At 47.9% G+C, this 17,365-nt stretch overlaps 1 protein-coding gene and 2 non-coding genes across 3 annotated transcripts; 1 reads left to right on the top strand and 2 right to left on the bottom strand.

Moving 5' to 3' along the window:
• Positions 1 to 7,344: 7,344 nt before the first annotated feature.
• On the bottom strand, positions 7,345 to 7,416 carry TRNAE-CUC. Its single transcript has one exon. It is a non-coding gene; the product is annotated as a tRNA-Glu (tRNA).
• A 256-nt stretch (positions 7,417 to 7,672) lies between these two features.
• Positions 7,673 to 7,776, bottom strand: TRNAL-CAA. The gene is made up of 2 exons: positions 7,739 to 7,776; positions 7,673 to 7,718 (listed from the first exon to the last, which is right to left on the bottom strand). It is a non-coding gene; the product is annotated as a tRNA-Leu (tRNA).
• Positions 7,777 to 7,935: 159 nt separating this feature from the next.
• On the top strand, positions 7,936 to 16,821 carry LOC107196483. Its single transcript, XM_015597998.2, has 4 exons — positions 7,936 to 8,812; positions 13,869 to 14,006; positions 14,336 to 14,450; positions 15,284 to 16,821. Exons 1-4 carry the CDS (start codon positions 8,441 to 8,443, stop codon positions 15,325 to 15,327), a joined length of 669 nt encoding a protein of 222 aa, XP_015453484.1. The 5' UTR covers positions 7,936 to 8,440; the 3' UTR covers positions 15,328 to 16,821.
• Positions 16,822 to 17,365: the final 544 nt, after the last annotated feature.

The raw sequence follows: 17,365 nt of genomic DNA, 5'->3' as shown, positions 1-17,365 counted from the left end.
TGCATTTAAAATCTTAGTCTAGAGGATTTGGGGAATTTGGTTTTTACTCTACTCGTCTCCTCATAGAAAGAGCTGCAGTGACAAGATAGTAAAATCTTATCAACAATATTTATAACAAAATTAATTGACAAAAAATACCAGTGGGTGAGGAGAAATTACCAAGTTACATCACAGGTGTGGCCTTGGGGTCTGTGCAGAGGAAGCGAAGGGCTATCTGACAATGTGAAAACAGAAGAACCACGTAGTTGCCAATAGATAGTCACAGGAATTTCAGTGGGCCAATCTGAGAACAGCAGGCGAAACTGTAAGGGGTTTTGCCCAACCCAATGGCAACTGCACTCTGGAAGAGCAGCACAGAGCAGAAAACATCAGAGAGCTACCACCTTCTGGAAAGCTTCACAGAAACAGCAGGAGAGGGAGCAGAAGTTAGAACAGCTATCCTGAACCATGTCGCCTTCTAACCCACAGGAAAATACAGCGTTATAAGAGAATAGAAGTGAACAAAATCCCTGCAAACAATGGACACGTGTCAGAAAGATGTGCCAGAAGATCAATCACTGTGATTTCGAAAAGACCTAAAATACATTAAGAAAATAACATAAAAACAAAAATAAACAGAAATCAAAAATAGAAAAAGACAGAAGCAAGCTTTCTATTAAGGAAAGAATTAGAATAACAAAAATTTACACACAAATGAAGACTAAATGAGAAAGAATACAAGAATAAATAACTGTACTTTAACATACCTTAATAGAAATAAGAGATAAAAAGGAAGGCAATTTTTTTTAATCAAAAAATGAAGGAAAAGATGAAAAGCATTCAAAACAAAGTAAAAAACATTTAACACAGTTAAGGAAAATCCACCATGTGGATAACAGGAACACATGATCAAGAAAAATAAAGCAAAGTAAGATAACAAATTCTAAAAACTGTAATTTAAAAAGTTTTCAAAAAAGAGAACAAAAAGATTTGAACCTGCATTTGAAAGAGTATGCTATATACTGAAGTATGGCATCAGCCTAGAAAGAGTAACACCAAGGCACACACTAAATTGTTGGACTTGAAAGAAAAAGGAAGAAAGCATTTGAGCAAGTAGGAAAAAGAGCAAGAGGCTTGGAGGCAAAGACATTAGATTGTCAAAACTTTGCACAGCAACACTTCCACCAAAAGAAGCTGAGTAACATTAAGATACCAGAAGAAAAATAGTGTGTCAATGATTTAATGACCAGCAAAACAGATATGCTGTGACAAAGGGAATAGACAAATTGATATAGTGCAAGAGTTGAAGATGGACAGTACAGAGCAAGCCCAGGCAGAGCCAGGCTCAGAGCCAAGAAGGACAAGGGACAGTGCCCCAGCCACCTCTCCCAGCACCCAACCGCCATGTGGGGAACTACACCGGCCCTAGACGTGCAGGTGGGGTGATAGAGTGGCAGGGACAGACCTCCAGGAGGAGAGCAGCCCAGAGATATGCAGGGTAAAGTGGGATCTGGATCTGGGCCACAGGTGCCCCCATCGCTGAACCCTCTGCGGTGCCCCACCCCTTGGAGGCTCCCAAAGGCTGTGGTCTTGCTTGAACTTCTCTCCACGTGCAGCTCTTGGGAGCAGGAAGACCAGGTGAAGAGGTGGAGAGCCATGCTTGGGGCTACCTAGAGTCACCCAGCCACCCAGCAGGATGTGCACAGGGAGGCTGTGAAGGCAGAAACCTGGGAATGTGCCCCACTTCCCAGCCCCAGAACACCAGGTCCTGCGGGCATTGACCAGCACTCTCTCGCGCATGCACCCGCGCATCCAGAGCGGCACCTCTCCAGAACCTGGTGAGCAGCCTGTGTGGCTGACTCGGGCTACAGTCCTGACTGATGTCCACCTCCTTGCCCACATGCCGCAGGGCCTGTCAGTGGTGACCTGGAAAGCAGGGGCAGCAAGGCCGGGAAGTCCAAGGACGTGGGGGCAGGAGCACAGCAGGCACAACCTGTCCAGGACTCTGAACTCCACGCACTCTCCCAGGTGCTCAGACTGGGCTTAAGGCTAGCCTGGGGACAGGCTGCACCCCCAGCAGGCTCTTGGACATATAGTCCCTTACCTTCTAACACAGCGCAGCCTTTTAGTATGAACCTGGCAGATTCTGTAAGTGACCTGTCTGTCTCCTAACCAGCCTGCCACCTGGAAGGACGTGTGTTTGCTTCCCTCTGGCCTGAAACCAGGTCCTCTTCCACCCTAACAGGACCATTCTGGTATCTTCCCTGGGGCTGCCTTCTTGGTGAGCAACGAGCCAGGGTGCCAGTGAAAGGAGATGGTCTGATGGGGGGGGGGAGGGGGCATGTCCCCCACCTGTGTGACCAAAAGAGGGAATCTCCTCCTGCCTCCTGTCTTCTCACCTTCTTATAAGGGTTAGATGGTCCTGGGATGGCCCAAGGATAGCCTATCTCCCTTTTTCCAGGAGCTGATGCAGACAGGAGGACATAGGGGAAGGGGGACAGGTAGCGCTGTGTGATCCATGGGCCAGTTAGCCCCGCGGGGGTCTGGAGCTGTACAAAGTCAGAGTGTGAACTGTGTGCCACCCCTCTTCTTGGGTGCCTGTTCTCACTCTTTTCCCTCTGCCCCGCAATCCCCACCTCCTCGCAGGCCCCCATGCAGTTTTGAGGTTCTGCACTATGCTTACTGGGCAGAGACAGAGATGGGGCTGGTGTAGCTAGTGCCCCTGTCCAGTCCCCAACCCAGTGAGGGCTGGGAGGGGCAGCAAGAACCACATAGCCCACCTCCCATGGCCGTTTAACTCTGATACCTGTGCCAAGAGGAGGGCACCCCTCTGTGGCTCTGGGCTTCAAGAAGCAGACAGTGAGGTGCTGTGCCAAGAGCAGCTGATGTAGTGACATATTTACTCCCACTCCCCAAGCTCCACTTTCCACTCGTCGAACCCTGCCTTTCTCACCAGCTTAACCTGCATTCAGCTCCATGCTTCCCCAGCATGCCTCATGAAACCCAAATCCTTGCCACCAGCGAAGCATGAGACAAAGGAGGGTAACGGTCCCCAGAATGGGAGAGCTGCAAGGGAGTACAGCAGCCTGAGCCTCAGCCTGGGAAGCCAGAATGGCAGGAATCATGGGACTCATGCCTGAGTCAAACTCTAGGTGGGGAAATCTGCCTGAACTTCCTGTACTGTAGGAGCAGCTACGAAGGGGCCCTGTGGGAGGAGTCAAGTCTAAGACGACAGAAGGGGACAGTAGGAATGGAGAAGCAAGTGTCATCCTGCCCTGGGCTTTCGTGGGTGCAGCACTGTTTGGTACCAGGGCACTACAAGCGCTCCACGAGGCATCCCGGTGGAGGAAGTAAATGCCCAATGCCATGCAGTTCACAGTTTGCAGAGCAGATGGAGGCAGAATCATGTGAAAATAGAGCTTTAGCAGAGATAAGGGCAAAATATGTGGGATGGAATCATGGGTGCCACAACCTGACTTACCTTGGCAGAAGTCAAGGGAAGAAAAGGGGTAGCAAGATGAGGCCGGGGACCATAGTGGGGAGGTGGAGATGGCACCTGGGCCAGGTGAGCGAGGGAGCCTCCAGGCAGAAGGGGTGGGCTGGTACAAGGGACCCTGGTGAGGCAGAGCTAAGAGGGCTGGAAACCTTGGGTGTGGACACTCAAGGGAAGGAGGACTGGCCAAGGAAACTGGCTAGGCCCAGGTAGGGCAACAAGGAGGAGCAAGTGTGGCAGCAGGTGGAACAGAAGGCGGCACTGCATCTGCCTGCTCACCCTCCAGATCAGGATGCAAGCTAGGAGGCTTAGTGGCAGGACAGAATGCATCTCCTGCCTCTGCTCACATCTCAGACAGACCTCAGGGCCCAGTAGGACCAGCCTGTTGGGGCAAGCTCTCCTGTGGGGTCCCAAGAACCATGTCTGTGAGGACCCACAAGGTGCCTGCCGGAATGGAGCTCTGGGCCGGGCCTCCCCTGCTAGGTCCAGGATGACCCTGCTTTCCAATCAATAGTGGAGACATATCATCTGATATGTGTATTTTGGAGGGGACAAAGGGACCAAATGTTGTGAACTTGAAAATTTAGAATGTGTGGTTCTCATATCTACTCCTCACTCAATTATACATTCATCTAGTAAATAATCACTGAGTGTCCACGGCAGAGCTGCACCTGTGCCAGGCATGGGCCAAACCAAGGTGAACAGGTACACCCCAGTTCCAGTGGCAGGCAAGCACCTCACCCCAGAGACAGGATACAGGGGCTCTTCAAGGCAATGGCTCTGGAGCGGGGGAGCGGGCTCCAGGTGTGCTGGGCCCTGGGTGCACCAGGCCCCAGGTGCGCCAGGCCCTGGGTGCATGCAGTGAGCATGTGGGAGGGGACACCTCCTCTTCAGAGATCCAGTTCTTAGGCAACATCCATGGATCAGGGTGGGAGTGGGGCCTCCCACTAAAGAAGTGAGAGGAACTAAAGAAGTGAGAGGAACTCATAGAAGAAAACATAGGCAGTAAACTCTCTGACATTGCTCTTAGTAATATTTTTTACTAAGTAATATTTTTTACTTGGGCAAGGAAAACAAACACAAAATGAACAAATAGGACTACATCAAAATGAAAAGGTTTTGCTTAGCAAAGGAAACCATCAATAAAATAAAAAGACAACCAACTGAATGGGAGATGATATTTGCCAATGATACATCTTATAAGGGGTTAATATCCAAATTTATAAAGAACTCATACAACTCAACAACGAGAAAACAATCAAAATAAAAATGAGCAGAGAACCTGAACAGACACTTCTCCCAAGAAGACATGCAAATGGCCAATAAATATATGAAAAGATGCTGAAGGTCACTAATCATCAGGGAAATACAAATTAAAACCACAACAAGATATCACCTCACACCTGTCAGAATGGCTATCATCAATAAATCAACAAACAACTGTTGGTGAGGATGTGGAGAAAAGGGAACCCTCATGCACTGTTGGTGGGATTGCAAATTGATACAGCTACTATGGAAAACAGTTGAGAGGTTCTTCAAAAAATTAAAAATAGATCTATCTTATGACCTAGTAATTCCATTTCGGGGTATTTATCCAAAGCAATTCAAAACACAGTTCAAAAAGATATATGCACCCTATGTTCATTGCGGCACTATTCACAATAGCCAAGATAGGGAAGCAACCTAAGTGCCCTAAGAAAGTTAGGTCTTCTCACTGCAACACACATTCCTTCAAGCCCAAGGGGCAAATGGGACACCCGTGTGGTGGGCAGGCCACTTCGGGAGAAAGAAGTCCGGTGGGCCCACAGGCATCTTGCTTCATGGGCCGGGATCAGAGTCCCTCACAGGGAGCAAGCACAGGAGAGCTGGAGATCTTATCGCAGGTCTAGTGGAGCAACTGCTCCACCAAGCAAGCTCAGAGACCAGCTAGCCTTCTTGTTCTCCAGTCATTTGCCTTACTGCAGTCCCCATAGCCATGTGTCTGGGCTGGCCGGCCTAACCCTCCACCGCGCTGAGTCCACACACCCAGGCCTTTAACACCCGCTGGCCGGTGCTCTGAGGACCCAAACAGAGGACCGGGTGCAGCTGGCCCAGGGCAGGCTGGGGGGATGGGTGAGAGGAATAGGTGCTGGTGACTGGGGCGGGCATGACAGGCTCACCGTGTAAGACATGAGCACTTTTTCAAATAAAGTGTATTATTCTTCTACTAATAAAATTTATATACATGGTAGAAAAATCAGCATGTGTATGAAATCACAACAAAGAAAAAATTTTAATTTCATAATCTTATCACTTACAGAAAGTCACAGGTACATTTGTGTTTGTCTTTCCAGTTTTTTTCCCCTTTTGTTCTTATATATATGCTTAGATCCCTTCCAATTCCTTTTGAAGATGAAGAAGGATTTCAAAGTAAGACCTAAGGGTTAGATAAAATTTCATTTTCTTTCTTCTTCATCCTTTGATTGACGGGTTTTACAGATGAGAAAAGGAAGGCTTAGAGAGGATAAACGACTTGCCTCTAGCTAGAAATGCACAGCCAGCTCTTGAACTCAGCTCCATCTGACCACCACCCTAGCCATCACTCCCTGCACTGCGCTGCACCCCAGGTTGAGTTATGGCAAAGCCCACTGCTAGGGCACAGTAAAATAGCATCCAATTCTTTGTCAAAGGCCTGGGTGCCCTGGGAAGCCACGTTATAACCAATATGGAAGCAGAGTGTATCCTAATGCAGGCCTGGCCTGAAGGTCTGGAGAAGGTGCCCAGGGAGAAATGAATACATTGAAAAATAACAAATTAGTCACATATTTCTCCCCCTACGGGAAAACACCAGTAGGACCACACATTGAAATAATTCTTTTAGTCTAATAAATACCTGTTGAGCAACCACTGTGTGCAGGCCTTGCTAGGTGCTGAGGACCCAACAGTAAATTAGAGACCCAGGTCCCAGGTTCAAGGAGCAGTGGGGTGATGGACAAATAAAATTGGTGTCTTTCAAAAAATAAACAAATAAAAATAAATAACTTTTTTAAAGCAACTATAAAAGATATTTGGGGAACAACTGGGGCAAATGTGAATGTGGACTGGCTATTAACATGATGACACGTTAATGTTGATTTTCTTAGGACTGACATGGAGTGGTGTAATGATGTCTGCAGCTTTCAAATGGGTGGGAGGCTGGGGAGGCTCTGTCTGCGTGTGTGTCCGTCTCTGTCTGTCAGTAGTATATCACCTATCTATCAATCATCTATCTGTCTGTCTATCTATCAATCATCTATCTGTCTGTCTGTCTATCTATCTATCTATCTATCTATCTATCTATCTATCTATCATCTGTCTACCTCCAAACGAGAGAGAGAGAGAGAGAGAGAGAGAGAGAGAAGCGTGGCAAAAATAGAGAGAGAGAGAGAGAGAGAGAGAGAGAGAAACGTGGCAAATATTAATGGTGTTGCATGTCCCTGGGCGTTCGCTGCGCCTTTGTCCTACCTTTCAGGTCCATCTCAAAGCGAAGAGATAGAAGTGGAAGAATTAGTTTCCCCGAAGTCTCTCCAGCGACCGTGGCTTGAGCCACGGTCAGGAACCGACACGGGTGACGTGTGCTGTTCTAACGGCCTTTTGGACACAGAGGCGGCTAGACCCGGGACAGCAGGGTTCCAGACCCTCGCCCCCCAGCCCCAGGGTAGTCCTGGACCGTTTAGTGCTGCCCTATCATTCTTTCCTTCCTAATTAAGACGCTGTGGAAATAGGACAGCGCCTGACACACAGTTGGCACTTATTTAGAACAATAACGCTCACCTCTGACTATTACTTTCCACCAAAAAGGGCTGTTAACGCATATATTTTAAACTTTGGGGGTGGAAAGAAAACAGCAATATTTCCCTGACCGGGAATCGAACCCGGGCCGCGGCGGTGAGAGCGCCGAATCCTAACCACTAGACCACCAGGGAAACGACGACTAAATGGTTCCCGAAGAGCTAGACTTAATTTCCGGCGTCTGACGCAAATTGAACACGTGTGTGAATGGCCGAAGCTCTGGCGCCGTTTCTCTGTCCTCTCCGGCCCCGGATCAGATGCCACAAATCTGCGAACAGTCGCAGCAGGCGGTGGTCTGAGAACGTTTGCCTTCGGAAAAAAGATAGCAAGGCAGCTTCAGGGAAGGGCCTGGGGAGGGAGTCCTTCACGGAAAGAACGAAAAAAAGCTTGTGTCAGAAGTGGGATTCGAACCCACGCCTCCATTCGGAGACCAGAAAGCCCGTAGGCAAGGGAGACCTTGAGTCTGGCGCCTTAGACCACTCGGCCATCCTGACACTACGTGTGCTCCCCTTGCGTGCAGAACCTGATGGCTGTGACGTTTGCCAAAGACCAAGGAGCATGGTAGCCCAAATCTTGTCCCCACCAGCCTGACCCAGCTAGCTCCAGGACACATGCAATCCGGCTGGAAAACCCGAGAGCCAGCGGCCGCCCCGGCGCCCGACCCTGCGAAAGCAGGAATCTAGTTGCAGAAGCCGAGGGAGAGCCAGGCCGGGCGCACTGCTAATTTCCGTTTGTCCTCACGTTGGACCCTGACTGCAGCGGGGTCGTGAACACTGGGACAGCGGAGGAACACAGCTCCTCTGGCGACCCATGAGAACCTTGCCCGCGGTGCCCGTGTGCCCAGCGCGCCCACTGCCGCTTCTCAGCCCGCCCCGCCCCAGTCCCTGCGCCTTGTTCCGCCTGCGCTGAGCGGAAGGCCGAGTCCTTGCAGAAGCTTACAGTCCGGCAGAACCACTGGGATGCAGTTACGAGCTGGCGGCTACGATTGATGCAAAGAGAAATGCAGAGAAGGGATGGGGAGGGTGAGGGCGACTCATAGCCTCTTGGGAGCCTTTCGGCAGAACGTGAGCCTCTGGGGACGACCGTCTGAAAGGCCCGGGCCAGGGGACTGCGGGGATCGGGAAGAACGAGTGAAAGGAGGCCGGGAACGTGTCTGGGATGGGGTGTCAGCGCCCGGCCAGCCTGTGGAGCCCGGAGTGCTGTGAGCTGAGCAGAGACGCGACCCTCTGTGCTCAGCAGCCCGCGGAGAGCGGGACTGAAGCGGCGACAGCAGCTGAAAGGCTGCCGCAGGCCCCTGGCTGGGCTCGTGGCCCCGGACTAGGAGGTAACCTACAGTTTAGTCCTGGGTGGATCGCGAAAGTAGAACCAACGGGATTGTTGATGTGCAAGAAGCGCAGGGACAGCACGAACTCGAGTTTTGGGCCTGAGCTGCAGCAGAGGGCAATCTCCATTCCGGGGTCAGCGCAGTCTGCGAAGAGGTCGTTTTGTTGTGACCGCCAGCCCGGAAAGACACACGACCACCAGAAATCAGTGAGTTATAGGAAACATGCTCTTTATTCAGCCCGCTGGGTCTGCCAGGGGTACACAGACCCCAAATTAAGCAGCCTCGAAATGTAGAGGTACAAGGTTTTTAAGCCCTAAATCCCATTCCTCATTCTGTCTTAAACACAAAGGTCTATTTTCCTCCTATTCACTACCTGTCAACCCACAGGTCGGTTGTGCAAGCGGGGGTACAGAAGCAGAAAGCTTATTGTTAGAATGTTATGTTCCCATGGGTGATAGTCTATGTTCCTATGGGCGATAGCCTATGTTCCCATGGGCGATAGCCAAGCAGTAATTTTCCAGCCAGCACAGTTTTCCACTGGGATTTTAAGACGTTGTTGGGGAATCAAGTAAGCCGTGGACGCGAGGGTCCTCGGGGCCAGGAGAGTCCAGTAGGAGACCGAATCGGAAGTTAATGGCCAATAGCCGGTCCACACAGCCCTGAAGCACGCTGTAGTTGGCGTGGACATGCCGAAAAGCAGAGAAAAGAGAGGCAGCGCTGCCGGAGGCTGGGCGAGTGGCCCGTGCGGAACCTCAAAGGGAGGTTAGGGCTTCAATGTGTACATTTTGGGGCATGATTAAGCCTATAGCACTCCCCATTCCTCCCTTCCCTTAGCCCCTGGCAATCACAAATTTGCTTTATATATCTATGAGTTAACCTATTTTGGATTTATGCAGTATCTGACCTTTTGTGGCTTCTTTCACTGAGCACACACTTTAACCCTAAGTGTGCACCCATACTGTAGCATCTATCACGACTCCATTCATTTTTATGGCCAAATAACATTCCATTATATGGACACACCATAATTTGTTTTCTGATAGGCATTTGGGCCACTAAGTTATTGTGAATAGCACTCGTATGAACACACGTGTACATGTGCTGAAGTAACTGCCTTTAATTCTTTCAGGAACACACCTACGAATAGAACTGCTGTGTCATTAGTGAATTCTGTGATTAACTTTTTGAGGAACTGGCAGTCTACAGTAATCCTCAAATAACGTAGTGTAGTTCCATGTTGGTTCCCTGTAATATTGATGACGTGCCATAGGAACTTAACCCTTATTTATAACGATTAGCCTGTGGTAAAATTGATATCATTACATGTCCTTTTGCTTAAAGTCACAGAACCTATTGCTGACATTAAGTGAGGACTCTATTTTTCAGTGGCTGCACCATTTTACATCCCACCAATATATGAGGGTTCCATTTTCTCCTTTTTTTTTTTTTTTAATTATAGCCACCCTGGTGGGTGTTAAGTGCTGCCTCACTGTGGTTTTGACTTGCATTTCTCTAAAAACTAATATATTAAAGGATAAATAATGAGAATGTGCTAATTGAACCATGAGAATCTTGAGATAGACCAACTAAACTGTTATTCTGCAATTGTTTAGAACTTAGGCTACTGGACAACTTTATGTGAGAAAAGCATTCTATCTCTGACATTGTTTACAATGGACAGGGTATGGTGGTGACAAACAACATGCTGACTTACTTGGTTTCATTTTTGTATTTGAATCCTCCACAGACTCTGCCCCAGCTCTGTTTCTAGCTCTGCTTGGCTGCCTTCCTGCTGTTTTACCTCCTAGAAGTAGTTGCACATCCACAAGATGAAAATACCCTTGGAATTATGTTATGGGGTCTTTTTACCTTTAGGGAGTTGGGTTGAGGGGAGAGGATGGGCAGGGCAAAAAGTGAGGGTGGGCTGAATAGGTGGTGGCAGGGAAGGCAGGGTAGGAGTTGTGGGGTGGAAGATGGAATGATAATGAAGAGTTGGATAGTAGCATCCTCCTTGGCTGTAGAGGGGGTTGGTCCTTAGTGCTTTTAGACCTTTTGCCTCATATCTCCTTAGTACCCCAAGGGTCCTTCCCTCAAGCTTCCCAGTTGTTTCTCTGTTCTCTTTTCACCTTCCTTCTTCACACTCCTGTGCCGCGTCCTCTTTCTACCCTACTGCGTGACAAGGTCCGGAGATGGGGACAGAGGCTTCAAGGAATGCATCGTCAAGAACGAGGATGTGGCATGTGTTTAGGGATAATTGGTTTCTTAGAAACGATTCTATTAATAGGGGGAATTTGGGTAGCACAAATTCTAGTAAGTGTAAACGCTATACAAATGGATTTCCTCAAAATTGGCTCTGAGGAAAAAATAGTAAATTCCCCACGTATGGAATCAGCTCTAGTCACCCTGACGTGTCCAGAATGCGTAAACCTTTTATTTGAACAATTATTAAGGGAAATTCCTTTTGATGCGCCTCTTAAAGATATTATGAATAAATTATAACAAGCTGAATTACTGGAACCAGTTTATACTCCTGTTCCCACGCAGTTAGTAGAAAAATTAGTGAAGGATAAGAAATTTACTCATAAGCCTGTGCCTACTATGGAAGGGCCTCCTTTTGTGGCCTAGTGGATAAATAGAAAACTCTGGTATCCACCTAGGGGGTGCTAATAGTATGAAAAGATTACCTGATCTTCCTTTGCCTTATATAGGAGCTTATAATAAAGATAGTATACATATAGTGAATAAAGATAGAATTCATGTGCCTTATAGTAGTTTAAGTTTCATAGAAAGGCTGGCTAGGTCAGGATCTCCTTGGTGCTTAAAAAACAAAGGAACAGAAACTTAGCTTATGAAAGCAGCTTTGTAAAACTGATTTTTATAAATATTTTCCTCATTACTGCACCAAGGCAACTTTTGAACAGCTATGAGAAAGGTTCAGCTTGAACTTTAGATATAGTATAAATCAAATAGCATTTAAAAGATTTCTTCAGGCAGAAAGAAGAACAATGTATGCCCACAAGCCAATGCTTGCTGTTATGAATACATCTATCTATCACCTTTACTTAAATCAAACTGTATCTTACGTAATAGATATAAGAATTAAAAGTTTAGATTGTTCCATCAGGTAGTTCTGTTCTAATGATTGAGAGAAAAATGTACTAGTTAATCATGAACATTAATAATAATATACTCTATAAGATTTTCTGCTTCGCCTAACCACAGAAATTTAACTCCCTGCTACCTTAACAACAAAGTATAATCAAATGCCAAAATAAAAAGTATAAAAGTTGTACTCAAATCGCAATAAAACAGAACAGTGTCACACTGCCTCTGAGTTGTGTAGTCGACTGTCTCCCGCGCTGACGCCTTGCCCACCTTCGGGGCCCCCTGGATCCTGTCGTGGCTGGACCGCGGCACTCCTGCCCTCCCCCAAGACAAAAGTCTCCCAAGATAAACTGAGCTTTGATACGTCAGCAAGGCCCTGACCCTAAGCCAGCCTTGGGATACTCACACAGTACCATATCTGCCATCTCCTAAGCCCCAGTATATGGTGTTGGCAGGGGAGTGGGGGACTCAGGAGGCCTAGATGCTCAGGCTACAAGATGAGGCTCTTATAGTACCCCTTAAAAAGCCTCCCACACTACTCTGCCACTCTTCTGTCCATGCTAGACTGCTGTGGTGTGCATAGCAGAGAAGAGGGTTCCTTCAAGCCAGTCCCTGTGACCACTGTGCCATTGTTCATTCTATTGTCCTCATCGTAAAGACCTCAAAGAAATACTTATTTTTAAGTCTCAGTGGTGACACGAACCTCCTTACTCCTCTCCAACAATTTTCTTGTGTGCCTCTGGAGTACCACCTGCTTCTTGCTACAGAGCGACTTTCATATCCTACCTCCTCCCAGTGCCCATTCAGATCTGAGTTCTGCTCTAATCTAAAATTATTGCCTTCAGAATATCAAGACTTCAGTTAATAAACTGGAAATACTGGGTGTTGTAGTCATCTTAATAGATGTGGTAGCCAGACTTAGATTTCCCTGGCGGAGAGGGTGGAGGGGCGGGCATTTGTCTTGGGCATCATACTGGGTGTCTCTGCAGCACAGGGAGAGGGTTGGCATAGCCAGAGTTTCTTTCCAACCACATGTCCTCACCAAATGCTTTTCTCACCTTATTTCACTTCTGGGCTGTTAGCATGCTACCTCTTTTTCTCCTTTCCAGGCCTTCTAAATAGGTCTATGAGAGAGACACTGATGGGGACCATTTTTACACACAGCTATGGCAAGCTTCCTGGATTCTTAGAGATGCTTTTGTGACAGAATCCTGTCATTTGGCCCTTAAGGTAAAGCATCCTTCATTAGAGGTGTGCTCTCGGAGAAAACTGACAGTGTGGTTAGCCTCTGACTGAGTTTGGGAGAAAGCTTGAAGAGTGTCAAGGCTGATAAGGCAGGAGCCCCAGCACTCTGATCCAGCTGACTGCAGTCTACACTCAGGGTTCAGGAAGTTTAGCCATAAGCTGTTGTAGGTGCTCCTGGAGACTGTAAACTGAAGACTCGCAATGAGGGAATTCCAACCATGTTCCCAGGAGCTTCCTGGTGGAAGGGGCTTCAGTTCTCACCAGATGAATAGCAGTCGCAGGAGGCCAAGATTCACCAGGTCCTTGGAGGCACAAGTAAAGAGAGATGGTCATTTGGAGAACCACCCAGATATGGTCTGCAGAGTGAACTGAACAGACCAGGAAGCGAATGCAACAGGAACAGAATTAGGAGAAAGAACTTAGAATGTAGGTGGCTCACAAATTCTGTAGTAGTAGCCTGATGCTGGAAGGTGGCAGCAGAAGATACGTTGGATGCATTTTTGGCCAAAATGTAAAACATTCTAGGTACAGACGAAAAGAGATGAAAGAGTGAGGCAAGGAAAGGAAAGACACAGGGAAGTAAAGAAAGACGAGCAAAAATATGCAAGGTAGGCCAGAAAGGACGGAGAAGGGTAGTTAGAAGTAAAATGGAAGACATGACAGTAAATGGAGAACAGGAACGAAAGAACAGAGCTGAAAGGAAAAGAATAAACACGGTAAGTGGAGTGGAGTGAGAGGGAAGCCGTGAGGAATCTGGATGGAGTCCTATCATATTTGCCTTCATGTCCGTCTTCGCCAGGGGCTGAGGCAGCAGGGGTGGCCCGGGCGCCTGGATTCCAGGCTCTCACTTCGGTTGGACCTTGTCCTGCGCCCCTGACTTTCCTGCCTGTGTTCTGATGCTTTTTCTCCCAGAGCATGTATTCTGGAAAGGCCTTCACTTCTGCTACACATCCAGGGCCCTGGCGCGCAGATCTCCACTGTGGCCTGCGTGAGATCCGAGGTACCTCCGGAAGTCCGCGACCTTCGCAGTCCACCGCGCGGCGGGTAGAGGTAGGACTAGCGAGAGACACGCGCCGTGGGGGCGGGTGCAGCACGGGTCTCCGCAGGACTCACGGCCTGGTGATGGCCGCGCTCGTCCACTCCCGCCCCCGTCTCCCCTGCCTGAGCCAGGTCACCTTGTGAGCGGTCTGGTCCAAGGGGTCCGGTTCCACCTAAGGCAGCACGACCACGTGTCTGCTGCGGTATTCCTGACGACCGTGCATCTCCCAACCGCCCGCGCCCTCATCCTTCACGCCTCACCCTGCTGACTGCAGTGGAGGATTCGGGCTCAGCGTATGAGATTCGCGTCTCTTATATACTGTCCCGTCTGCCTATCACAGCGGTCGCAGAGGGCCCTGGGCGCTAGGCTCCCGACAATGCTGATTGGCTGGAGGAAACAGACGCCGGACACTAATTCGAGAAGGGCGGAAACAAAGGAGAGAAAGATAAGCGCAGGTACTACTTGAGGCGGGAGGGTGTCGATTGGTCTGGTGAAAGTCTGGGCATGGACTGCTCCTGAGCGCGCCTTCTCCACTGCAAGCTAGTCTCTTCTGAGCAGCGGTCTGATTATGACACTGTGACACTGTGGCTCTTCCCTTCTTGGGCCACGGAGCTGAAGGTGACGTTTCTATTTGGAGAGAAGACATTGAGAAATAAAGAATACAGCACTGTTAGTAGATTTGGCTTTTCCCAAGAAAGGAGTTAAGGGGGCTAGGGCGCCACTAGAGTACAGGAAAAATAAATGTCATAAGGATAAATATAATATCCCCCACATCGATCCCCCTACACCTACTTAGTGCTAGTTTACCATGAGGAAACTTAGCAACTTCACATGTGAAAAATTGTCATTTCAACAGACTGTAAAGTCTGTAACTCAATGGTTAAAGCTGCAAAAGCTCAAATTTAATCTTAACCTTTGTAACAGGGATGACAAAATGAGACTCTCAGTCTCAGATTGGTCTGGGATAGTGCTAAAAGCAGCGAAAAAATAGTCTTCTCTCCTCTCCACGCCAAAGAAGTCAGCTCGCCTCTTCAGAACTCACAAAGGAGGGGTTGGTGCCTATTTTGAGAGACTTAGATCATCCCTTTCTTCAATGACACTTGGAATTGATGAGAAGCTACGAGGGAAAAAAAGATATTTTGAAGAGAGGTTTTGGCGGTTAAGACACTAGTTTTATTATTGTGACCAGTATCAAACTGAGAGGACCAAGAGTGTTCAATGAGTAAAGGACTTTTTATTATCTAAGAGTAACCAAGATTCTGGAACCTGCTTGTGATTTCATCCACAGGACAGAGGGCTAGGATTTTGCTGATGTCTATTAAGAGACCATGAGGGTTGCACCTTCATTAATGAGTAGCGTATCTGGAACTAGGTGAGTGACCTTTCTTACTACCTTATATTAGGCAATGTTGAGTCATCAGTAAATGGCGGCACGAGCAGGGCCTATTAGGCTTAGCCTATAGGGGCTCCTGATTGGACGCCATGGCATTTGGGCTGTTTAGGCCACCAGAAGAAGCCTGGGATAGCCAGCAATCATAGACCAAAGACAAACATACGAGCAAGTCCCTAAAATTATTTCAGAGAATGATGAGTACTATGAGGAGATGGAACAGTGCCCATTGGGGTGGAGCATGACAAAAAAAAAGATCTTTCTCCCTGTGTGATCTTGGAGCTGAGATTTACATAAGGGAGAAACAGCCACAAGAAGAGCTGGGGTGTGAGCACTCCTGTTGGATGAGGGAACTGATAAACAAAATGGATGCAGTCAGGCTCCCTTCCAGCAAGCCGTGTGGTTTCCAGATAGCTTTAGCTACAGCGTCCCAGGTGACCTTAGATACAGCCTCCTATACAACCTGTAGATTGTGATTGATTATAGTACCTGGCCTTAAGCCACTATTATGCACCTTGTTATAAGAACAGCCCCACTTGTGCAGGCAGGGGGTGGGGGAGGGGAGGAAGAGGGAGAGCTGTAGCTGTGCCTGTGTCTTGCTGTGTCCTGCTATGCCTGAATAAAGCTATGTCGCTTCTACTCATGACTCCTCGCATATTCTTTCACCTGCCAGAACCACGCACCCTAAGCTTCAGTAGCAGAACAACTCCACAGAGAAGGAATTCCCTCCAGCATACCTAGCATACTTGAAAAATAACAAGAAGGTGGGAGTAGCTAGGACAGAGTGGACAGAGTGAGGAAAGGCAGGGGAGGAGGCCAGAGAAGCAGCCAAGGGCCAGATCACACAGGGCCTCAAGGCTGTGGTAAGGGCTTTGGATTACAAAAGAAATCATTAAAAGGTTTAAGCAGAAAGCTTGCTCTTTAAGGTCACTCTCCCTGTTTTGTTAGGGTAAGAGTGGAAGTAGTTGGCAGATCAAGTAGGAGGAGCTGGGATTAGACTAGAAGAAAGATGATAGTGCTGGTAGGCTAAAAAGTGGTACCCAAAAAGATAACCATGTCATTATCCATGGAGCCTGTGAATATGACTTTATCTGGAAAATACTTTGCTGATGTAACAGTTTTCATATATCGAGATGGGAGATTACTCAGGTGGGCCCTGGATGCCATTGCAAGTGTCCTCGTAAGAGAGAAGAGGAGGGAGATGTGACACAGAAAGAAGGAATATGCAATGTGACCAGGAGGACAATGTTACTGGGGGATGGGGGTGATGTCATGCAGATAAGAGGAGGCAGTGTGACCAGGAGGACAATGATGAGTGATGTGATGCAGACAAGAGAGGAGAAGGCCATGTGACCAGGGGGACAATGATGAGGGTAAGGTGGCTATAAGTCCTGAAGTGCCAGCCACTACCGGAAGGTACAAAAATGGGAGGGTTCCCCCCTAGATCTCTTGTAGGGACCACAGCCCTGCCAACATCTTGATACTAAGACTTCTAGCCTCTAGAACTGAAAAAGAATAATTTTCTGTTTTCAGCCACCAAGTTTGTAATAATTTGTTACGGCAGGCACAGAAACTATATATAATTGGCTTGGATCAGGGTTTTAGCAGTAGAAAGAGCCAAAAGTGATTGGATTCAAGATCCATTTTTGCCAATAGTATCAGCAGGACTAGCTGATGTATATGGTGTATATGATTAGTGTTATGTGTTGGCCATAGTAATATTTGAGAAATTATCAAGTAGCATGTATCATTGCTCACTAAATTGCCAGGCAGTGTTCTAAGTTATGGACTTAGTTATGAACTCAGTTATCCACGGACAGTCAAGTGGACAGTTAGAAATGAGTGTGGAGCTGAAGGCTAGGTTGGAAATATAAATCTAGGAGTCATTAGTTATACTTAGAGCCATGGGGCCAATTCAGTCACCCAGGAAGAGGGGACTTGGTTAGGGCACCAAGGGGCACTTAGTGTATGTTTGGGTGG

This window comes from Pteropus alecto, unplaced genomic scaffold (genome assembly GCF_000325575.1).
Source record: "Pteropus alecto unplaced genomic scaffold, ASM32557v1 scaffold78, whole genome shotgun sequence".
NCBI classification, from domain to species: Eukaryota; Metazoa; Chordata; class Mammalia; order Chiroptera; family Pteropodidae; genus Pteropus; species Pteropus alecto.
The sequence above is the reverse complement of the archived record's forward strand: the minus strand, read 5'-3'. Positions and strand labels throughout refer to the sequence as shown.